Genomic DNA, 24,515 nt, shown 5'->3' with positions numbered 1-24,515 from the left:
TTTGCACTGAAAAATTGTTTTCAAAGATTTAGTACCTTTCTCTGAGTCACACATCATAGATGTTATTTCAAAATCATCAAGATAATCTTCGGTTAATTTTTGTAATTTTTCACAGAAATTTATTTCAACTAGTTTTTTTGCCACTGTTTTTTAAAGTGGATGCCAGCTTAAACATTTTGTTGTTACGTTGAATTTAACAAGCAATTAATAAAATGCAACTATCATTTTTTTAATTTTAATTTTCCATTCTTTAGGCAAATGCAGAGTATATTAAGATGGCTGATCACTATGTTCCTGTCCCTGGTGGTTCAAATAACCATAATTATGCAAATGTTGAATTGATTCTGGATATTGCAAAAAGAATGCATGTACAAGCAGTATGGGCAGGATGGGGTCATGCTTCAGAAAATCCTAGACTTCCTGAGTTACTTAATAAGCATAAGATCACATTTATTGGTAAATTATAATAGTTCATGTTTACTAAGTTGTGTGTTCTTATCATTCTGTGTTTTTGGCTTTATCTTCAGTAATCCTTATTCAAGTAGGACTCAAATATTTTTATTATATGATGTTTAATGATGGTTTTATTATATGATGTTTAATACAAATGGTATTTAATGATCTTAATTATTTTATTTTTTGCTGTTTAAAAAAAAATTGAAATCCTGTTTTTTTTTTTAAAAAAAAAAAAAGCTAAACTTTCAGTTTATCTGAAGATATGACTTATTTTTACTAATTATTATTTTATTTAACTTTCTAAAAATTTAAAATTATTTAGAGACATGTTCTATATAAAACATTTTGTAAAATAATTTTTCCTCATGGAAATAATCTTTATTTAGGACCATCTGCAATGTCAATGTCAGCTCTTGGGGATAAAGTGGCAGCCACAATTATTGCTCAATCACTCAATATTCGTACGATGCCTTGGTCTGGAAGTGGTATGTTGTTTGATTGGATATGCTTTTATCCATTAACTCTTGAGTTACTTGAGACTTGTTGAGTATGTTAAAGCTTTTAATTGCATACAGTTACAGAGTTTTCTTAAAATATGCATAACTCTTTAAACTTTAGGTTTACACATAACCATCTGTTATTGAATCTGTTTGTATTTTTTGGAAAAATAAATTTTTTTTAGTGGAATTTTATGTCTTTTTAAGTGCCTTTTAAATCTTATTGTACATCTTTCTTTTGATTTTTATGATATAAATGATCTTCATAAAAAATTAAAAACAGTCTTGTTGTTTCTTCTATTATTTTGTAACTGACCTCCTGTTTATCAATAGCGTGCCTTACCTGCTGAATAAGTTCAGCTGTACTTACTATGTCAGAGTGTTTAGATTTCTTTATATTATTATGCTCAGCCTTTATAGCCACACACACAAAAATGGCTCTTCAATTCTTGATCTATTTGATTTTCAACTTTTATCCAGATTTTCTTAACCTTGTGCTCCACTTTGCTTGATATTACATTTCTTGATGAAAGTCTTCCCCTAATTTATTGCTCCATTCTAAATTTAGAGGAAAAAATAACAAGTGCAAAAGAAGAAAAATTCAATGGGATTATTCCCCTGGTTTTTGTCAATTTAATTTTTCTAATACAGTGTTTTTCACTGTAGTCCTATACTCCACAGGGAGTATATTGGTTGTTAATTGGGACAATTCAAAAATACTTTGTTGCATACCAATAGGAATTCAAACTACTTTAAGATTAAAACTTTTACAATATCGTTACAACTACTGATTAGTGACTATTAGTCACTAATCAATAGTTCTAATGATACTGTTCTGATTAGCTTGCATGGCTTTGTTACTAATTTTTGCACTAATTATCATATAGTTAAATAATAGCTTAAACTACACTTATTGCCGCCATTGTTGTAGAAACGCATTGTTATTGTCAAGTAACTACAGGGAAAAATTTTACCATTTAATGTCTGAAAACCACTTTTTTTGAAAGAATACTTTGAGTTTGGAGTGACCTGCATCAGAGACATGTTTTTCCTACTTCTTTATAATTTAGCTGTCAGTTTGACTGTTGCAAACAAGTTTGACAGTGAAGTACTTTTCTTCTGAGAAAATCATAATGAGCGTTTTTTTCTTCAAAATCTGTAAAATCTTTAAATGCCTTTGTGTGAGGGCTTGAAGGTGGTCTGTAAGCCCTTAGTTTTGACAAATAACTTGGCAAACTACTCTGTAATAGGCCATTACAAAAAGCAGGATCAGCTAAAAAACTATTTTCACAAATTTTTAGCAAATTTTCTGTTGTAATCAATTGATAAATTGTTTGAAAAATATTTTTAACAATATTCTTAGGAATGAGTAAATAAATTTGTAGAATTTTTAAATTTCAAAAATTGTATTTAGCTGTGAAATTAGATCCTTCTACTCTTGTTAACGAAGATAAGAAGTTCAAAGGAATTCCTGATGAAGCATTTAAACAAGCTTGTGTTGATGATGTTACAAAAGGGCTTGCTGTAAATTTTTTATGTTTAAAATAAAATATTGTTTGTGATTAATTGACCTAAGTATGAAAAGTTAATATATATTTGTCATATTAAAATATTTTTAAAAAAGTAATTTTTATTAAATGTTTTAATCTTTCTAAAAATCAAGAAACTAAAGATTTCTTTTAGATTGCCCAAAGTATTGGATACCCAGTTATGATTAAAGCATCTGAAGGAGGAGGTGGAAAAGGAATAAGAAAAGTTAACAATGATGAAGAATTTACTATGCTGTTTAGACAGGTTTATAGTTTTTATTATCTTTTTTATAGTAGCTTTTGTAGATTCTCCGTATTAGCTTCTTTGTCATTTTATTTTTAAATAGCTTTTGTAGATTCTCCATAATAACTTGTCATTTTATTTTGATCAGTTAAAAGTAATAATAAGTTATTTTTTTCAAATCAAAATTAATATATATTTTTTTTGTTTAGGTTGAAATTGAAGTCCCTGGTTCACCTATATTTATCATGAAATGCTTGACGAGGTATACTTTATAATCTTAATAGTACTAAATGTGTATCTACTTCTAACTATTGCATGATGAAATGCTTCCTTTTATTGCAGTTTGCATTACATTTATTATGATAGCACACATTTCTTAAAATAATGCCAATTTTTTTATTTTTCTTTAAATTGAGTTTCACAAAAAAATATTGTTATTGCCCCTTTATATCTTTATCTTAGAGCACGCCACTTAGAAGTTCAAATTTTAGCTGATAGTTATGGACAGGTTGTATCATTATTTGGGCGTGACTGCTCTGTTCAAAGGAGACACCAAAAAATTATTGAAGAAGGTCCTGTAACAATCTGTAAACAAGATGTATTTCATGAAATGGAAAAAGTACGTGTATTTCTTTAAATACCATTGAAATGCAAACAAACAATTAATACAAATATTTTATAGTTTTGTAAACATTAAAAACTGACAATTTATAACATTAAATTTATTTTACTTTATTGTTTAAGTTAACTTAAAAAACAACTCCTTAAAGAGTTAGATTAAAATAGACTTTCTTAAATGAACTAAGTTTGTGCTTTCATTTTAAGTTGTATCAATTAGTTAATCAAGTTGTTCTTATTTCTCAACTTTACATGGTGATATCAGCAGAATGTGGTCATTTTAGATGCAGTGCCTTTTTTAAGTTGTTTTGAATATAATCATGCTTATGTTTTTCTAGAATGCTATTGCTCTAGCAAAGCTGGTTGGTTATATAAGTGCTGGTACAGTTGAATACCTGTATGATATGCGAACTAAAGCAGTTTACTTTCTTGAGTTAAATCCGCGTTTGCAAGTTGAACACCCTTGTACAGAAATGATAACTGATATTAACCTGCCAGCAGCACAGATGAAGGTACTTCTTCTTTTATTAATTACTAAGAGCTTTTTATGCTAATCTTCATCTAAATTCATAATCATAATCTTCTTTCATAAAATTACTGAGTTTTTGCTTCAGTCATAACAAGATTCATAATTTTTTAAAATAGATTGCTATGGGAATACCTTTGCATAAAATTAAAGACATTCGAAGACTATATAATGTTGATGCATCATCTTCTACAGAAATTGATTTTGAGAGGTAAGTTTTTTTATCTTTATTGTTTTCATTACAATTTAACTTATTTCAGAGTTAATGTAAAAAGTTTTTTTGAGAAGAAAAAAAGCATATTTACTACAAAACATGTGCTCTGATTATGATAAAATTAAAACCAACTTTTAAGTCTTAAATAACCTGGATTGCTGTAATGAAAGAATATTTTTTTAGCAAATAGTGACCTGTCAAAAGTTGAACTCTGCTCTCTCATACAGACTTAATGAATTGTTTTAAAGTTGTTTTTTTTCCACATTTTTCTTGCCTGATTTTAATGCAGCTTCAATTAATATGAAATGGGTTTTTTAATTTTTTGTTTTTTAGTTATTATTTTTAATTATTTTTTTGATATTTTAAAAGTTTCCTTTAAGTAATCACATTACTCATGGACTTTTAAAGTGTTGTCATGAGTTTATCTATTTTAAGATGCTAAATTTAAAATGCAATCAAAAATGTTCAAGTTATTCAAAGTAGCAATAATTAATTTAATTTAAATATTTGTGTGCTTTTGGAATGGAAATTTTTACTAGTCATTCTTATTTTTAGATGTAGTAGTCAGATTATTCCAAAAGGTCATGTAATTGCAGCTAGAATTACTGCAGAAAACCCTGATGAGGTAAACATTAGTTGCATTTAAGCACTTCTGTAAATTACAGTTGTTTAATCTTTTTTCCTTTTTATTTTTGTCACAGAATTAAATATTTAAAATGCAAAAATTCCCCAAAGCTTTTTGAAAAATTTTCAAGCATTGTCTTTGAAAAATTTCCTGGCATTGTTTTTAAAAATTTCCAATATTTTGATTTTTTTTTAAATAGAATGATGCAACAATCGTTTAGTAAAACATTTATAAAGATTACTGTTGTAGATATGTGAAGAAAAGTCATGGTGGTAACTTACTGTGGTAAAATCTATGTGTATTGTATGGATTTTTCTGTTAAGGGCTTCAAGCCAAGTAGTGGAACTATAAAGGAACTAAATTTTCATAGTAGCAACAAAAGTTGGGGATATTTTAGTGTTTCCTCTGAAGGAAGTTTACATGAGTATGCTGATTCACAGTTTGGTCATTTGTTTGCTGGTGGTGAAAATAGAGAAGCTGCTCGCAAGTGAGTTTTTCTTTCCAAATTTTATTGACCAGTAATTCAAAACCACTATAATAATATGTGCTGTCTTTTTTTTTATCTAAATGTTTGTAATTATCAGCATTTTATATTGTAGATCAAAGTTGAAACTCCAAACTTTTTTGTTAATAACTTATAGTTTTTTCAATTATTCACTGATCATTTTTATGATTTTACAAAGTTAAAAACTGTTGCAATATATACAGGATAACAATAACTGGTAGAGGAGGTATTATGTAGTATGTTTGGCTGTGTGAGTAAGAAAGTTCTAATTTGTACCATTTGCTTATAAAATTGATGGTTAACAGAAGATTTACAGGAGTTAGGGAAATGAATTGATTAAAAATGTTAAAATTCGGATTTTCACATCCAATATAAAAAAAATGTTTTTTATTTTAATTTAGTATGATATTTTTGCTAAATCTTTAATTGTAAAACAATCCTTTTTCATAAATGTGTTACATTTTAAGATATGAGATATTCCTCTAATATTTAACCTAAATGTCTCTTGGATTGTAGCTAGTTCCTAACAGGAAACAATTGCCATAATACAGTTCAAATAAAAGCAGGTATTTTTATGCAGAAAAGAAAGGTTTTATTTTTTGGATATTTTGATCTCAGGTTTGTTTTGAAAAATTTTACTGCTAAACAATTGATTAGTTTAAAAGAGCATTTATAAATAAAGACTTTTTTTATGCTGCATTTTTGTGGTATAAGGAGCTCACTGAGGAGTTTAGTAAGATTGCAATTAAAAATCAAAAGAATTAAGTATTTTAGGCAGGTCATAAAAATGATAGAAGACAATCTAAAGAGAGAAAAAAACTACTGTTTTCTCTCTGTATATTATCTTTGATTCTCTATGAAAATTATTTTTGTCCATCAAAATAATCCATTTAAATATATTGTTCTTTATTGATCACATTAGTTGGATTTAAATATATATAAAAATTTATCTTTAAAAAAATTTTTTTTTTTTAGAAATATTATTCTTGCTCTTAAAGAGCTTTCAATACGAGGTGATTTTCGAACAACTGTGGAATACCTTATACAATTGCTTGAAGCAGATGAATTCAAGCGCAACAAGCTGGACACTGGATGGTTAGATAAACGAATTGCAGACAAAATGAAGGTTATAATTTAAAAAATGAATATGGATTGTTTTTACCTAATGTTACAAATTTTCTTACCTTTTTAGTTGGTTTTTTAATTTTTTTAAAATTAGAATTTAATCACAGAACTTCAAAGTCAGATTGGTTTTGATTTTCTCTTAAAGTTTTTCAATTTTATAAGTTTTTGAAAATTTATTTAAGTTAATTAAAGTTAAATCAAAACTTAAAAAAATTACAATATTTCTTTTTATCTTACTGTTACAATATTGTGAATTGGTTTGCCATCTGCAGTGGATTTTTTTAGTCAATAAGCCCTGATACGATTCCTGCTGTTATATGTGGAGCACTTCATGTTGCAGATAACATTATTTGTTCAAATTTTATGAAGTATCAAGCAGCTCTAAGTCGGTAAGGAGTATTTCTATCCCAAGATACTTGTATTTGTCTTTAAGTTTTTGTTTTAGACACTAGTTAATGTTTCTACCAGTGAATGCTAAGCTTTTTTAAAACTCATGAAAATGAGTTTTGTAAAACAACTATTTATAATTTCTTATTTCTATTATTTTAAAATTTCTTATTTCTAATGTTTTAAAAGTTTTTTCAATACTTTTACATATTCCATTTAACAGTGGACAAGTTCCAAAACCTGAAAGTTTGCGAAACTCTGAGTCAGTGGAACTCATTCAAGGCGAAACAAAATATGTACTTATGGTAATGTAAAATTTATTTAATTTTTTTTGGTAGGTTAAATGTTGATTTTGATATGTATGTATGTATGTATATATATATATATATATATATATATATATATATATATATATATATATATATATATATATATATATATATATATATATATATATATATATATATATATATATATATATATATATATATATATATATATATATATATAACATATGTGTATATATATGAGGGTAATTTTAAAAATTTGCAACCCAACATAAGTGATTGTCTTATAACCTAAAATATTAATTTAAAGAAAGTGTTTTATCCAGGTTTGTTCATGGCTGTACAAATCTTAAAAATAACCTGCATAGTGGATGTCTAAAACCTGCAACAGCAGAAAATGATAGAGAAGTTGATATTGATAATGATAGTGTCTCACAGAAATGGCAATTAAAGGTGACTGAAATTGCTAAAGTTGTGGGTATCTCAGTTCAATGCCTATATCATAAATATAAGCTGTCAGAAAGATGGTTGCCATGTTTACTGACAGTTTTCAGATAAAAAATGCACTCAAATATAAATTTCCCAAATCTGTTTGATTAGTTTAAAAGGAATTTGAGTTTATCTTGCAATTTGTAACTACTGAAAAGACTTGGAAGCATAGTGATTCTCTGCCTCCTGCTGTATAATTCTTTCAATAGTTGCAAGTTTTTCAAATTACTCTTTTATATACTAATTTTCAAACTTCTAAGGGCATATCTTTTTTAAAGGTTACTCGATCTGGACCTAATCAATATTTTCTAGTGATGAATAACAGTACTTTAGAAGTTGATATACACAGGTTTGTTGAAAAAGTTCTGTTTTTTTTTTATATACTAAAGAACCAAATTTCTAGTTTTGTCATGTGCAAAGGAAAATGTATACTAAAGAACTATTAGGGCACTGATCAGCTGTAAATTAGTTTGAGCAAGTTTGTTTTTCAACAAGTTTTTGACTTCCTTTATTAACACTAATGTTCCTTAAATCACATTGTACACAGATATATAATTACTGAGTAATTTTTTTTGGAGTTATCTAAGGTTAATATTTTTCGTCTTTCATTTTTTGCTGTTTTTAAGTTTCTTTTAAGCAAAGATGCAGTTATTTTTTTAGGGTAAAAAATTTATCTTTAGGATGAGTGATGGTGGATTAATGGTTTCCTTCAATGATGTAACATATACATCGTTTATGAAGGAAGAATTTGATGGGTATGCTTTTATCATTACAATCATGGTTTTAAATTAAAAATTTTAGTTACTGTAATAATATTAATTTCTAGAGTTACTGCATTTTAAACATGAATAATGTTGCTTCTTTCTTTTAGATATCGTCTTATAATTGATGGAAAAACATGTATTTTTCGCAAAGAAAATGATCCTACAATTCTTAGGTATGCTGGTTATTTTTAGGTATTTATTGATGATTGCTTCTGACAGTTAACATACTCTATAAATCTATGTATACATATATTTATTTACCCATTTGTTAAGCACTTTTGAATTTTTAACTATCATTTAAGGTCACCTTCTCCTGGAAAACTTATCAACTTTATAGTTGAAGATGGTGGCCATGTTTTTGCTGGTGAACCTTATGCAGAAATAGAGGTATCTTAGTTTTTTAATCACCAAACTAACCCTATTACTTCTTAATGTGGCTGTAAATATCTCTCCTATAGCAGTTATTACTGTCTCCCCAACTACTATACTACATATGTTAGTTGCCTCTTCTACAATCTGCATGAAAGTAGTGTTGGAAACAGGTTTTATACAGGAAAAGTAAAGTATTTCTATAAAATAATTTAGTTTGCATGCTCAGACCATCTTTTGTTTGGGTTCTGCATATTTTCTTCTTTTCACTGCTACAATATTTACTACTACTTCTTCTATGACTTTGACTGCTGTTAACTTACATCCATCTCTTTTATTAAGTTTTCTAATGCAAGTCTTTAAAACTTTAGGTGATGAAAATGGTCATGCCTCTTGTTGCTAATGCTAATGGATGGTAAATATCTTTTTTATGTGTAGACGCTTACAATATGTCCATTTAAAAGTTACTTTATTTTTACTTTTATTCTAGTGTTCATCATGTTAAATGCACAGGAACAATTCTAGACCATGGTATGATAGTTGCACGACTTACACTTGATGACCCAGGAAAAGTATTTGATGTGAGTCAAAGAATAATATTTGATTTTTTAAATTTATTTTTCATAATTTTTCTATCCAAATTCCTTCAGCATTATTGGGTAATGCCCATAAAATCTACTTTTGTTTATAGTTCTTTTTGCTTGACTCATCTATACTATATTTAATTTGTTATTTTAATCTAAAAAAAATAGCCTAAATTAATGATCAAATGTTGCAATCATGATTTCATTGATCACAATTGCTATCTTAATTTTTTTATTTTTTTTATTTTCTTAGTCACTTTTTTCTAGGTTCATCTTTATTCAGAACAATTTCCACCTGTTGCAACCAAAAAAAACCATGGTAGTAAACTTCATCAAATCTGTCAACACTCTCGAGAAAGTTTGAGTAATGTAATGGATGGATTTTGTATTCCTGCACCCTATTTTGTAGATAAAGTAGGTTCTATCAAGTATTTACACATTTTGAAAACAATTGTTATTGTGCAAATCTAAACTATTGATAAATAATTTACACCTGCCCACAATTTTTATAAATTTATTTGTTGATTGAAATTTTTAAATGTTTGTCTTAGTTAAATGAAGATGTAGAAACTATGATTCATGTTCTTAGAGACCCTGCACTTCCCTTACTAGAAATGCAGGTAACTTTAAAGTTTTTAACATGATATTTTTTACTTGCTTCTCCAATATTTCTATTTTGTGATAAATTTATAGAAGTTCAAAGTCTGATATGTGTAAAACACAACAGTCCATGCATAAGTGTCTGACTGATTTTTATTTTGATTTGACTTAATTATGCAACATGAAATAACAGTCATCTAACTCAAATTACATTTGTTTGCATGAGACAGACTAAATTATCATTACATTGAAATATTTCAAGATCCATCAATAAACAACCTAAGAGTAAGGAATAAATTAAGGAAAGTCAATCAATAACTTTTAAAAATTCCTAAATAACACATCTGTGATATTGTCAAACATTTTGAAAAGAAAGACTAGCGAACTGAAATTGGGTAAAAAAATTTAGTAACCATTAGAGAACTATATCTTATTAAATACCTAAACAAGGTTCACTGAATTAGACGTATGAGAAAATGTCAGATTGCAGCATAGATCTAGCATTATAAGTGAGAAAACTAGCCCCCTGTCCAGTTAACCACTTTTATTACATCATGAAAAATCTTTGGAAATGGTAGGTGTGTTTGCTTAACAGCAAATAAGACAAAAAAACTATCATTACAAATAGTAGCTGTGTTTGCTCAACAGAGAATGAGACAGAAAAAATAGTAAAGAAAAAGAAGAAGAAAAAAAAACCAATGGTTTAAAATTAGTGTTGTTACGACTTTGAAATTATTTGACTGTCGCCTAAATCCATTAATGTATTATTCAAAGTCGATTAAAATTGACTAATACATTTTAAAAATTGACTAAGTCAACTAATAGTCAATTTAGTTGAAATATTTGAATAAAAAGTTTTATTATAATCATATAGTTTAATGTTGCTTGACAATTTATCTTTTAGACGCTATGAAAAAACTAGAACTTTAAGAGAGTAAACAAAAAGACTAGGTGGTATGTAATACTGTTATAAAAGCACATGCTGTTGTTTTATCAAGAGCGTTTTCTTTGTTCGATTTTAATTCATTTAATCTATTAGATGAATTAAAATCGTATAAACAAATAAAAGCAAAAAAAAAAAACATCACAATTAAAAAAAAAAGAGGATCACAGATGGGCATTTTGTATCATTTTTCACAACAATTAAAATGAAAAATTAACAAAAAATTTTATTAAAAAAGAACAGGTTGGTGCAGATGAGGTGGCAAAACTTTTTTTGGGGTGGCAGATTTACAAAATGTTTTCGCATCCTTAATTGAATACCATAACACATTACTTAACATTTTGTTTTAAATGCATCAACTGGTTACTATAATGAAAAAAAGGAAACATTAATGAACTGGTGCTACATACAGTAAGCTAAGAGTTAAGTTAATGTGATACAGCAAAATAGATTCAATGCTCAGATATTTTGGTTGAATTAAAAAAACCTCTATGAATGATATTTTTACGCATGCACAGTGGGCGAGAGTTGTCAAAAAATGGCAAAACTATTTATAGCTTGAATGTAGACGTATGATACATGTTTGTAGGGGTTTTTGGAGCCAAAGAATTCACTTCTGGGCTCATTTTCAAGTTTGGAGTGGTCATGACTACACAGGTGGTCAATTTAGGGGTGGTCATGTTATGTCCCGATGGTTTTTCAAATAGATGGAACATGTTATATGTCTAAGTATTGGTAATTGAGGTCAAGGAATTCAAATCTGCATATACTTTGTCTCTAGGAGTGGTCATTACTGCACAGGTAGTTATTTCAGGGGGGGTCATTGGATGTCTTAATGTTTTTTAATAAAAAAGGACGTTTTGTATGTTTAAATATAGGTAAATAAGGTCGGGTATTGAAATTCGGAGTTATTTTATCTCTAGGAGTGGTCAAAACTCCACAGGTGGTCAGGAGTTGTCAAGAAGGTGTACTCTTTGTATGAAGGCTGTACACCAGCCTGTACGACTGGGGCATATACCAGTTGTACATGCTGGTGTACAGTCATGCAGTCTCCAGGATATAGTGATGCAGCTTGCTAGAATCCACTTTCTTATTGCTGGAGAGGATACAGAGGGTAATGTAAAACCTCTTCATCAGCTCTTCATCAACACCTAGAATCTCTACTGACTTTTGGTACCCCCTAAAAAACCTCCTAGTAGTATTGCTAGTATTGGAGTTTCCAGATCCTCCTGCCTTTGGAACATTAAAATTGATACCAAGACCAACCCTCAGCGCAACTTGAATCTGTTTTTTTTTTGAGCTTTAGTAGTTCCTTATTTCCTCCCCAAAAGTGTGGATGAGGGTTTTGGGTTTGTCCAGACAACCTCATCTGTCTCCTTGCTCTGGATCTGTAGGAGAACCAGGCAGGTGAGGAACAAGGAATCTTTTACTGCTATGCTGGCTAGTTCAACATCCTCGGATACCTTCTGTTTGTAAACAGTATGTCCAGTGCAACCATCATATCCTTCTTTAGAGATCATAACAAGATCTTCAAATCTGCTTCCCCCTCCTTTAATTTGTAGTAGCAGGCCATGAGGACCTGTTCCAGAGTTTTATTCTGTGTTATCCTCCTGTGACTTTCTCTTATTGGTCCAGGATATTGCCTCCTCAAATGACCTCCGCCTTCCTCCCTTACTCTTACCAACATCTCCTTAAATGATTTGTTAAATGCTAATTAATAGTTTAATTTGTTGCAAAAATTTCTCTTAATTCCTTCTCCCCTGTGCTATATTTACAATACTTTCCATATAGATATATATATATATTAGTCACTTTAAATACAAATTATAACTATATTATATTTGATTTACCTGCTTCCATCTTTTCCTCTGTTTCCAGCTCTTCCAACAACCAGTACCGATTGTCCTTAAAAAACTTCTCCCTCTTTCTACTACATTTGGTCCAGCGATGATTGAACCTCTTCAGCCAAACCTTGGCAACCTTATGCCCGATGTCCTCCAGCAACAAGGTATTTAACTGGATATCCTTGGTAAGCTGGTCGACCTCACCCATGTTGTAAGCTTGGAAAATACGATTCATAATAATATTGTTCTTCATGGTACAACCCACTAGAGAAAAGTGAAGATGTTTATAAAACTTAACGCATTTTTTCCCAAATTTACCTCATTTTCCTGTAAAAGATTAAATACTTATTAGGGTCTATGAAGTGATTATTTTCTACATATTCGAACAAATGACCTTTTACCCATTTAAAGTAAAATTTTCTAAGAGAAAATGGCATTTTAGAAAGAAATGTTACTTAGACAGTCTACATTAAAATTAAGTTGCCTGCAAGGTGCAATTTAAAATAGTTTTTATGCTGTGAATGACATCTTCCAAAATACAAGAAAGCAATTAGTGGGTGTATTTAAAATAGTAATAGGTTTATGTAGTCTTCTAAAGGTTACGGGAATTTACTCATTGGATTACACAGGTCTACAAAAAATTTATTGCATTAAATTTGACACTTGTTCTTACATAATTTTAATACGCTGAATTCAAATTTGGCATCAGATTTTTATGGAAAGCTACAGATTTTTTGCAATAAACATTTTTTTATTTTGCAAAACATTAGAAATCTAAAATACAGATTTGAAACTCATTTGGAAGTGCTATGATATATTTTTTACAATAAAAGTTGTTTACCAAACTAAAACAAAAGCAGAAAGCAGATGAAAAAAAAAAGTGAACTGTTTAAAATAAACATTTTATAAATATTGTCCTATAAATAAAGTCCTAACAAAATTATCAACTTTTTATTGATTAATAACAAAATCATGTTTTTTGTTATTTTAGTTTTAAAAAAGATTGCAGATTACATTGTTTAATTAAAACTATTTAATCAGGAAGAAACTTTTGCTTGTTGCTCTTCCTTTTATAAACTTTCCCTGAGTCTTCTCGCTTGATGCCCCAACAGTAGTCTGCCATCATATGTATGTCCCATCATCCTTGGTAACGATCTTCGATTGTCTTAAGATCTTGATGGAATCGCTCTCCTTGCTCTTCACTCACATCTCCAAGATTTTCAGGAAACTGGTCAAGATGACTATCTATATAATGAAGTTTTATACTCATTTTGCATCCAAGATCACAAAAGGCTTTCAACATTTCATCAACTAAAGCTGCATAGTTTTCTGCTTTTTTACCAAGAAGTTTTTCTACAACAACCACAAACGACAACCAAGCTGTTTTCTCTTTGATATTCATTGTTTTAATGAATTCTTTATCTTTTATAAGATAGCAAATTTGTGGCCCATTAAAAACTCCTGCTTTTTTTTTCTCTATTGACAAACCTGGTAATGATGTAACTATATACTGAAAGCAATCACTATCAGTTTTCAGTGCTTTAACAAATTGTTTCATGAATCCAAGTTTAAGATGGAGTGGTGGAAAAACTATTTTATTTCGACTAACAATGCATTCATTCACAATATTTTGCATGCCCACTGCGAGAGTCTTGCGAATGGGCCATTCTTTTTGTATCCAGTGTTGATTTCTTGCTCATACAGAGATAACATGGAAACTTTGTAAAACCCTTCTGCTGACCAAGTAGAAAGTTAACCATCTTTAGATCTACACAAATAATCCAGTTATGTTCGCTATATTTAGTCAAGTTAAGCACCATTTTAATGTCATCGTAAGTTTCTCGCAAATGAACAGAATGACCAATTGGTACAGAACCAAAAATATTTCCATTGTGCAATAAGATGCATTTGAGGCTTTGCTTTGAGCTATCGATAAAAAGTCTCCATTCTATTGGATTATATACAGAAATACCTAACTGTAATAGGAGACCTGATATATCATGACAGTAAACAAATAAATTGACTTCTGAAAAAAAGTTAACAAAGTTTTCATCTCTTGTTCTAAAGTAAGAAACTTTTGCAAAACTATCAAGTAGGTTTTTTTCGTTTAAACATGATGCTAATACTTCTGCTGCTTGCTTAGAAAGTCCTAAATCACGAACTAAGTCATTCAGTTCTATCTGACTAAAACACTGAGGCAAACTGAATTGTTTAGCATTAGATGAGAAGTCTTCCAAATCTGGTAAAAATTCTGTTTCTGTAGCAGACATACTTTCCTCGTCTTCTGACAAAAATAAACCTTTAAAAATTGGAAATGGAATCTCTTTAGAATGTTGAATTGGTCTAATAGCAGAAGGAATGTTGGGATAAGCTATTTTTTGCCTCTTTATTTTGCCAATACCAGTAGTATTAACAAGACAAAAATAGCAGTCGTCAATGTGGTTTTGTGGTTCCCTCCAAACCATGGGAACTCCAAAAGATAAATTCTTTCTTTTTCCTTTTGTCCAATCTCAAAGACTTTCTTCACAAATATGGCACACAGTATGTGGAGCACAGTTTTTATTCTTGGTCGCCAAGTTTAATATCAAAATATAATTTATATGCTAGTTTTACAAAATTAGCAATGTTTTGTCTTTGTCGAACAAGTGTATAGCAACCACAGATATAACAGAATGAGTTAGGATTATGCTTGCACTTATGTCGATTTGAAGAAGCCATCATATTATATATTTGATCTAATGAAAACAATGATATGGTTACTTTTTTTTATACCTATTGAATAAAAATACCTATGAAAAACATTATGGTTATTGCAAAAAAAACTAGAGCTTACCAACAAAAATGGACCTTATATTTGGATTCAGCGTTTAAAAGTACATAAAAATCAGTTTAAATATCTCATGCAACAGAAAAGTTTTTTTTTTGTAGAGCTGTGTTATTTAAAGGCACTAATAATATTTCGCAGCTGTAAATAATATATAAAAGGGGTTGGTATTGTAAATAATTTTATTTGCAGTCAGATGGTAATACGATAATAACAAGTTCTTAAAAACAGTGAATTCCTCAGTGTCTCTGGGAAAGCTATATTTATTCCCCACATTTAACGAGATTTAGGTGATCAATAAGTCTAAAACCATTCTTTATGCGTCTTCTTCGGGTTTTTTAAGCCAAAATTTATGATTGGTATCATAATAAAATCTTAGCACCTATTGTGCTCAGATGAGCTCAGAAAATTTAGTGTTAAAGTTTTATATATATATCGAAGTGTTATTTAAAGTTGATTGTATGTGCAGCCTAGTGCGGCCTAGTGTGTTTCTACTTGTGTAAAGTTAAGTGTTAAAAAAAGGTCGGGCATCGGGTGTCTATGGACTAATATATCCCTTTATAATATTAAAATGTTCTAAAATTGTCTTTCTGGCCTTGTTTTTCTTTATTATATGATTTTTTTCATTTTGACCAATACTTGAAAATTAACATATTGAAATTTCCATGGTATATTGAGTTTAAAAATCATAGTAGGGAGAAAATTAAATCAGTTTTAGAGTTCTAGGGGTCTCTAGATTTCATTTAAAAAAAAGAAATTACCCTAATATAGAAGATGGTTTTGGGGAGTTTTGCTCACCTCTAGCCCACTGTGGCAAGGCTCAATCTTTATAAATAATTTATATTTACAAGATAAACTGCTTACAAAGATATCTCCTTATTAATTGGTCAACATCATAACAATATTAAAGATTGATAAAATTAAATCAACTGAAAAAATAGAAATAAGGATGTTAGGATGATTAACAGACTAAGTTAACTTTTAGTCGATTAGTAGGAAGCTCATAGTCGATTAAATTGACTATTTGATTTTTCAAAGTCAACTAATTTCGACTTTCAACTAGTCAATTTAGTTGAAGTTGACAATAACACTATTTAAAATTAAAAGTTGATGAATTTTAATGGATAAAAATATATCAAAAATAGCACGACACAAAAAAAGAAGAAAAAAAAAAAAAAAAATGCACAAAAAGTCTGTAAAGAAAAAAAGTACAAAAGATTTTACCTCACATTTGATTAACAGAAAGTTATTAAAAACACTTTTTTTTGCAGGCATTTTGCGGATACAGTAAGAACAGTTAAAGAAATAGTGATTCTCTTAACTGAATTCATGTTGTATGATCAAATTCATGTTGTATGATCAAATTCATGTTGTATAATCAAATTCATGTTGTAGAGATCAAATTCATGTTGTATGATCAAATTCATGTTGTTGAGATCAAATCATTGAAACAGAAAAACCTATTCTGTTTTAAGTTACAAATGTCAATTGTAAAAAGACAAAAAGTTCTGGGGCGATTTGTCTGCAAAAGTGTATAAAAACAAATTTGTCAGATGAGAAGACTCAAAACAAAACGCACAACAGTGTTTGACTTTGTCAGTACTGACAACAGTGTTTTTACTTTCTAATTATTTTAAACAATCAAAAAAAGATTTGTGAGCTATAGCTGTAGAAATTGTTTACAAACCATTTTAATTTTACTTTTTAAATTTTTTAGATATTTAGTTTTGATTTTTGGTCAGGTATTTATGCATGGTCTGTTAAAAAAATGTTTTAGAACAATGGCTATAATGCATTTAGTTTTATAACATGCTTGAAAACTTGAAAGACTTCATGTTTATATGACTTTATTGTTAATGACAAACAATTCCCTGGTTTGAATTGATGATATTTTTGGAACATTTTATGAAACAGTTTCTAATTTTAAATCAATAAAATGTTTATATATATGTTTTAGGAACTATTGGCATCTGTCTCTGGTCATATACCCCAAGTTGTTGAAGATTCTATTAAAGGTTACCTTTCAAAGTATGCGAGCAATATTACATCAATTCTCAACCAGTTTCCTAGTCAACAGGTATTATTACAGGGTTATTGCAGGATTTTCATAATAGTGATGCTGGTTTTTTAATTGCAATTTGATTATTGTTTCATTCAAACTGATTTCAACAATTTTGAATTTTAAACACTTCTAGTGTTTAAAATTTAAAATTGTTGAAACTGCTTTTAACTGCATTAACATTCTGAAATATAACATTGATGCATATTAGTGGTGTTCAAAATTTGGGTGAAGCTCTGTATGGTTTCATATGTTTGCTAAAAGGATGGGGAATTGTAAATGATTTAAAAATGTAATTGTAAATGATTTAGAAATGTAATTTTTCAATAACAATTTAAAATTTTTTCTGAATGAAAATAATCAAGATTTTTTTTAAGTTCTAACTAACCTATGATAGACATGTATATGACATATTTGTGAGTTGACTATATTTACATTATGTGTAAAAAAAATTGAAAATTTTAAAATCCTACCTCTGTTAGTTCTGCTTGTGCCATACTAAGTTTAAAGATGTATGAGAAATTTGGCAAGGTGGGGTGATTTATCAATCACTATTGAGAAGAAGATTTATTTTAAAGGTGACATCAATGTTAGATATCTATCAAAATTTGAACACCATTAATCCGCATTTAAACCCCCAGAGTGTAAAGAAATTTATTTAAGGGATGTGAATGTTGTTTAGAATAAGTGATAAGTTTGAATAAGGTTAGGTTTTAATAACTCATAGCTTACTGTAATGCACTTTTTAATTTTTAGCTAAAGATCTTTTTGCTATTAAAATTAATCAATTCTAGATAGCAAATGTGATTGACTCATATGCTGCTACACTCACAAAGAGGGCAGAGAGGGATTTGTTTTTCATTAACACGCAAGGGATTGTACAATTAGTTCAAAGGTTAATTGGTTATTTCATTTTTGATTAAATGTTCTAAAAACTATATGAACTAAAGAACATTCTGGTGGTTATATTCTGAATTTTTCATTTTTGATTAAATGTTCTAAAAACTATATGAACTAAAGAACTAAATTCTGGTGATTATATTCTGATTTTTTATTTTTTTATCTATGGTTGTGGTTAATCAATATTCAATCAAATGAAATGAATTCAGTTTTTAATTATTTTTGGAGTTAGCAATATATGATATTGGGTAGTTTTTAAAAAATATGATTAAGTATTTTCGGAATATTATAAAGGTAAATAAGTAATAAGGGGTCTAACAAAGGATTATGCATGATTAGGAGATAAGAGTAAGTTTTACATATTCAAAAATTTAAGAAATGAAAAATTTCTAAACCATTTTAAATATGCCAAAAAAAGACTGTTGCTGTAATAGCAAACATAAATTTTTGATATATTCTTTTTATCAAGTCTGTGAAAATGTATGGTTTTATGCAAAGAAGTTTGAAAAATATTTTTTTAAAAGCTGGAATTCCAAATGAACAATTTTTTAGACACTATATAACTACTGTTACAGAACTGACAGAGTAACAAATTGCATATGTTAGTTTTAATTTATATATAGTATGATATCATAAAATCAAACTAACTTAATAATATATAATATTTATAAGATCTATGCGGTTAACAAAGTAAAATGAAATTGAGTTAAAGCATTAAAATAATATGTAGACAGCAGTTGCTCTGATAAAAAATTGATTTGATAAGTTGATAAAAATGAATTAAATTAATTGTGCAATACCAAAAGTATTAAGCTGTTATTTTTAAGTGTCATTATTCTAGGAAATATTTTCTTCCCTTTTTTAATTCCTTAAAAAGTAGTATTTAAATCCAAACAGTCACTAAAAGTTAAGGATATCTTTTCATGATACATAAACATTAGTTATGAATCAAAGATTTTAAATTAGAAATCAGGTTTTTTTTAAAAACTTTATGCAGTTAATGAATTCTATGGTGGCAACAACATCAGAAGCTTTAACTTGTTTAAATGTTTAAACTGATTCCTTTTGTTGTTAATCAGTATGAGCAATAAAATACTTCTTTTTGATTGCTCTTTATCTTCTGGTGTTGTTTTTACTTTGAACTGTTCAAATTCTTTTCACTTTACTTTGAAAGCGTTTCATTGTGATTTGTATCATTCTTATGTAAAATGTTTGTGAAATCAATTTAGCTATACTGCAATTAAAGCATTCTAGCATAGATTAGCAATCTTTGATGGAATCTTATGATGGAATGCTTTAATTGCAGTATAACTTTTGGTGGAATATTATATTCAGGTTGAGAATAACAATCTAATAAGGAATTGTGCAAAAAGTTTAATGGTATCTCTGGTATTTATCTTGTTATTCATTATGCACTCAATTTCTTTGCCCAAATGTTGACTAACTTTAATAAGGTCCCCCATAGATGTAAAACCATAAACAAAAACAATTTGCTATCATAAATTGAGAAACTTATTGTTAAGATGGTGGACTGAATGCTGAGATTTTTATTGTTAAATGTTTAAGCTAAGAAGAAAAAAATCTTTTTTCCTATGCTGTAATGTGATGGTTGCATTATTATGATCTGTGCAATTTTTTGAAAAAACATTTTGAAAAAATAATAATAATGCAATTAAAATAAAAAAGCAGTACTAAAAACCGTAAAAATTCCTTCAATTTCTAGCAGTAAATTTAGAAATAGCAAAGGAAGTATTTACAAACTTAAAAAAAGAAGCAACACAAAGTTGTTTCTGTAATTGTTAATAAATTAATCAGCTTCTTATCTTAATTTTTTTTACAGATTTCGAAATGGTATAAAAGGTTACCGCAAATCTGTCATCATAGGATTATTAAAGCAATATCTGCAAGTGGAAATGATTTTTAATGAAGGTCAATTTTTATGTTAACTTTTAGGCTTGTTATATTTGTTTTTAAGTTTATGAGTTTACATTTATAACTTTAACTTGCATAAAAAAAAATTTATCAGATTGCTATAATCCTGTATATGTTTCTATGTTTAAATTTATGCATAACTTTTTATATTCTTTGGTTTCGTGAAATCTTTAGGTAACTTGGAGAGATGTGTAACAGATATTGTTGAGCGTAACAAGGATACAAATTTAAACCAAGTTATACAAAACATATTTTCTCATTCAAAAGTGTCGCAGAAAAATATTCTTGTCATCAAACTTATTGTAAGATTGTTTGGTCTTTTTCAACTTCTAGTTGGATTTTTTATTATTCAAACTATTTTTTTTTACTTAGTTCTTTATAAAAGACATTTTTACTGAGCATTAATCAAGATTATCAGGTGTTTCTATTTTTATAAGAACTAACAACAAAAGTAACAATTAAAAAAGTTCTACAAAAGTGACTTATAGAACTGGTTGTGAGAAAGGAAACAATTATTAGTAAAACTTAGTTTTAAAAGCACTAGGTGATAATCTACTCTTCCTATGTAAAATTAAATTTTAAAGTAGGTCTCTTTTATAACATTTCAAAAAGGGAATTTAGGTAAATTTAGGCATTTATATTGTAACTTTTCTTAAATTTTGACAGAAAAAATTGTATTATTCTTGTTATTGTTTAAAAAAAAATTTAAAACAAAATATAAAAGCTTTTTTGGCGCAAATTCACACGTTTTGTACAAAAATTCTATGTTATCATAACTTCCACAAAACTGTCTTCCAAAAGCTTTAGATTCCCCTTAAATTTTGCTCTCTTTTGTGTGAATTAGAAAACAGGGATTATTAACACGGGTTAGAGATTGTTAACTAACTCAAGTCGGTTAATTAGATTTCTGAGTGATATGATGTGTCACACACAAGTGTATATTTTACCTTGATATCCAAGTAAATTTTGAATTAGTTTTTAATCAAGATTTTAACAATAAGCTCATATTTTCTAAGTCTTACCTTTTAATTGATGATTTCTTGTCTTGGAGAACTAGCTTTAAGCCATTTGGAATTTAATAGTTCACATTTCAGTTCAGCAAGTTCTTTGCTCAATCTTTAATAAATGATAAAATTTGTACTGATCTGTGATTAACAACTATCTTTAGAGAGAATCCTCTCCACCTATAAAAAAAAACTTAAAAAACTGTTGTTTGAATCTACTTGAAGGTCTCGTTATAAGATTCAAGTTTCTCAAACAAGGTTCTTTAAACAAGTTAATTTCTTAAAAATTTGTGGGGCTATCAAATCCTGATAGTTTTGCTGAATTTAATCAAAAAAAACTGGAAACTATGCAACACAAAGATAATTGCAAGTTATCATTTGTTCTAAATGAGTCAAAAATCTATTCTTTCTCATCCAAATGTTAAGGCTGAAAATCAGTCATTTATTATAGGAATCTGATTACACCATAAGTTTTAATCCAATCAATCATTAAATTTTTTTTTAAAAAAAGTTTTAAAAGAAAAATTTAGAAAAAAAATTAGAAAAATTTTTTAGGTTTAATCAAAATGATGCTTAAAAAAATTAAAAATTTTTTTGAACTGAAAGAGGTTTAACCAACTACTTTCCCCACAAGTAACTATAAAAAAGCAATAGTTAATGCTATTTTGCTAACTGATTTAGATTGCCTGTTATCAGAATTAAAAGTTCAGAATTTAGGGTTTTTAAAAACTGTTTGAAACTTGTTTAGTCAATATGAATAAAAAATACTGCTTAAATTTCAGTTTTTAAAAGATTGTTATAAAAAAAAAAAAACTATAAACATTTTTTTGTTTAAATTTTGATAGGACCATTTATTTGGCTCAGATTCAAGTTTAACAGATGAAGTTAGAACATTAATGCAAGAGATGACTCATTTAAACCGTCAAGAGCACTCCAAAGTTACCCTTAAAGCACGGCAGGTAAGTCAACGTAGGCTTAACAAATCAGGGTAGGATCAGTATTTCAACTTTTTATAGTTAAAAGTATTTCCCACAAAATCTTTTTTTTATTATTATCCGATGACTAAGTGATAATCTTAAAAAAATCTTCATTTTGGAGCTGAGAAAATCAATGTGACTTCATTTAATCTAAAAAATTAATCTTCCACTTTCTTGATTTTCACTTACTAAATTTTAATTTAAATGTTTCACTTTGTAATTTTGCTGATTTCAGGTTTTAATTGCTTCCCAAAAACCGTCATATGAGTTGCGTCACAATCAATTTGAATCTATTTTTCTATCAGCTATTGACTTATATGGACAACAATTCAATCCTGAAAATTTACAGGTAAAATCTATTTTAAATTCTTTTTTGAGTCATAAACTGATTTTATGCAATATATTTTATAAATGCAATTAAATTACACATACACAATAGTGGCCAAAAATATTCACCTCTGAAAAATGCTTTTTAGTTAAACTACTATGTTATAATTATACAACCATAACATTGATGATAGACAATAGCATGCTATGCGCAAGCTATATGCCATAATCTTTAGATATTTCCATTGACCGAACTCTTCAACAATTTTTGTAAGTCCGTCTCAGAGGTTGGGTGGAGGGTTGCAACTTTGTGTTTCATGATATTTCAGCAGTTTCTGATAACATTAAAATCTGGTGAATTTGAAGGCCAGTTGGATAGAATTTCTATTCCATTGTTAACAAACTACTTTGGCATGATGCTGAGTCCTACTGAAAGATTGTACAACTACTCAATTGCATGTGCATTTTAACATTAGTCTCTAGAATTTTAGAGTTTGCAAGCTATGAACAATAATAGCATTAAAGATACAATCATGTTAACATGTTTTCTGAATTCAGCCTTACTTACAGCAGGCCAGACCATTTAGCAAACGGCAACACAAAACATTCTGAACAGCATGTCTGGATATCTTAATATATGTAGCAATTTGTACTTGAGAGTATCCTTCTTTATTCAATATCACAATTTTTCTTTTAACAAAATCACTTTTTTCCCCATTTACTTACTGTAAATAAAAAATGCTACACTGAATTAGTTCAATAGAAGTTATGCACTCAAAGTAAAAGAATATTTATTGAAATACATCAATATTATTTAATTATAGTATTTTATATATTACTAAATTATATCTATAATATAATAATTTTATAATAACTTATAAACAACCTAACACACAAGTATATTTTGACACCCACATATTTTCATTAAAAATTGATGTTTTATTAATTTGTATTTGAACAGATTAAGATTTCAAAAAAATTTATTTTTTTCACTTATTCCTGTTTATAGTAATATTTTTAAAAGAAACATATATGCTTTATTTTATTAAAAAAAAAAAAAAGAAGAAAAAAAAAAAAGACAATTAATACTGCATAATATTCAAAAGTAGCAATTTAAAAAAGCCAGTACAAATGTCATTACTTAAAGTATTTTTATGAAAGACGCAGTATAAATGTCATGCTCTAATGCATTTAGGTATAGATTCAACCAATTTCTTACATAATATTCAGAGGATGTCTAACCAGTTTTTCTCCAGTATCTTCTGGAGATCTTATACTGATTTGATCTATATGGTTACTATTTTCTGTCCCACTGACAAAATATTTTCAATAGAGTTGAGATTAGGTGATCTGCATGACTGCTTCATTGCTCTTAGTGAACTAGTGAGAAATCAATCAGAGTACTTGTTATATTCTGACTAGCTCACAAAATGTGTAAAAATGTGTATAAAACCATTCTAAGAAAAACTTATCACCCCAACTATAATTAGATTTTAATAATTGAAATTTTCCTTTAACAAAACAGAGTTTGTGATGGTTCAAGATTACAATTTTTTTCTACACCTAATGGACATTTTCTAATAATCTTATTAAATGAGAATTAATATTTGAGAAGACAAAATTATCTTTAATAGTTTTGGCTCCTCAATGGGAATGTATTGTCAGTTAATGACTTTTAAAGCTATGTAAACAATCTTTTTTTTTTCTTGCAGCATTTTTATGGAAAAGTTTCAATTTTGCTGAAAAAAATTTTTTTTTGCAGCATTTTTATGGAAAAGTTTCAATTTTGCTGAAAAAAATTTTTTTTTGCAGCATTTTTATGGAAAAGTTTTGCTGAAAAAAAATTTTTTGAAGAACTTTTTTTTTTATTATAAAGTGATTTAAAT

The 24,515-nt window shown here is 28.1% G+C and overlaps 1 protein-coding gene across 2 annotated transcripts in view; it reads left to right on the top strand.

Moving 5' to 3' along the window:
- The window catches only part of LOC145184400 (acetyl-CoA carboxylase-like), a 49,447-nt gene that overhangs the window by 2,936 nt on the left and 21,996 nt on the right, over positions 1-24,515 (top strand). Inside the window, exons 4-30 of one of the 2 annotated variants that reach the window (XM_090077127.1) lie at positions 255-456; positions 843-941; positions 2,368-2,477; positions 2,637-2,747; positions 2,936-2,988; positions 3,189-3,345; positions 3,683-3,856; positions 3,990-4,081; positions 4,640-4,709; positions 5,033-5,196; positions 6,190-6,340; positions 6,625-6,728; positions 6,950-7,031; positions 7,781-7,851; positions 8,183-8,257; positions 8,374-8,439; positions 8,569-8,653; positions 9,007-9,050; positions 9,126-9,216; positions 9,487-9,633; positions 9,771-9,839; positions 17,388-17,507; positions 18,284-18,384; positions 20,230-20,318; positions 20,496-20,623; positions 22,171-22,284; positions 22,538-22,651. In XM_090077127.1, the coding sequence (XP_089933253.1) occupies positions 255-456; positions 843-941; positions 2,368-2,477; positions 2,637-2,747; positions 2,936-2,988; positions 3,189-3,345; positions 3,683-3,856; positions 3,990-4,081; positions 4,640-4,709; positions 5,033-5,196; positions 6,190-6,340; positions 6,625-6,728; positions 6,950-7,031; positions 7,781-7,851; positions 8,183-8,257; positions 8,374-8,439; positions 8,569-8,653; positions 9,007-9,050; positions 9,126-9,216; positions 9,487-9,633; positions 9,771-9,839; positions 17,388-17,507; positions 18,284-18,384; positions 20,230-20,318; positions 20,496-20,623; positions 22,171-22,284; positions 22,538-22,651 (2,883 nt within the window). Of the gene's footprint in view, positions 1-254; positions 457-842; positions 942-2,367; positions 2,478-2,636; positions 2,748-2,935; positions 2,989-3,188; positions 3,346-3,682; positions 3,857-3,989; positions 4,082-4,639; positions 4,710-5,032; positions 5,197-6,189; positions 6,341-6,624; positions 6,729-6,949; positions 7,032-7,780; positions 7,852-8,182; positions 8,258-8,373; positions 8,440-8,568; positions 8,654-9,006; positions 9,051-9,125; positions 9,217-9,486; positions 9,634-9,770; positions 9,840-17,387; positions 17,508-18,283; positions 18,385-20,229; positions 20,319-20,495; positions 20,624-22,170; positions 22,285-22,537; positions 22,652-24,515 lie in introns of those variants that run through there. The other variant, XM_090077128.1, reaches the window with a different exon arrangement.

Source organism: Hydra viridissima, unplaced genomic scaffold (assembly GCF_058129835.1).
Source record: "Hydra viridissima isolate aposymbiotic clone 2 unplaced genomic scaffold, HvirCarnegie_v1 scaffold_2, whole genome shotgun sequence".
NCBI classification, from domain to species: domain Eukaryota; kingdom Metazoa; phylum Cnidaria; class Hydrozoa; order Anthoathecata; family Hydridae; genus Hydra; species Hydra viridissima.
This window is presented reverse-complemented; position numbering and strand designations above follow the sequence as displayed.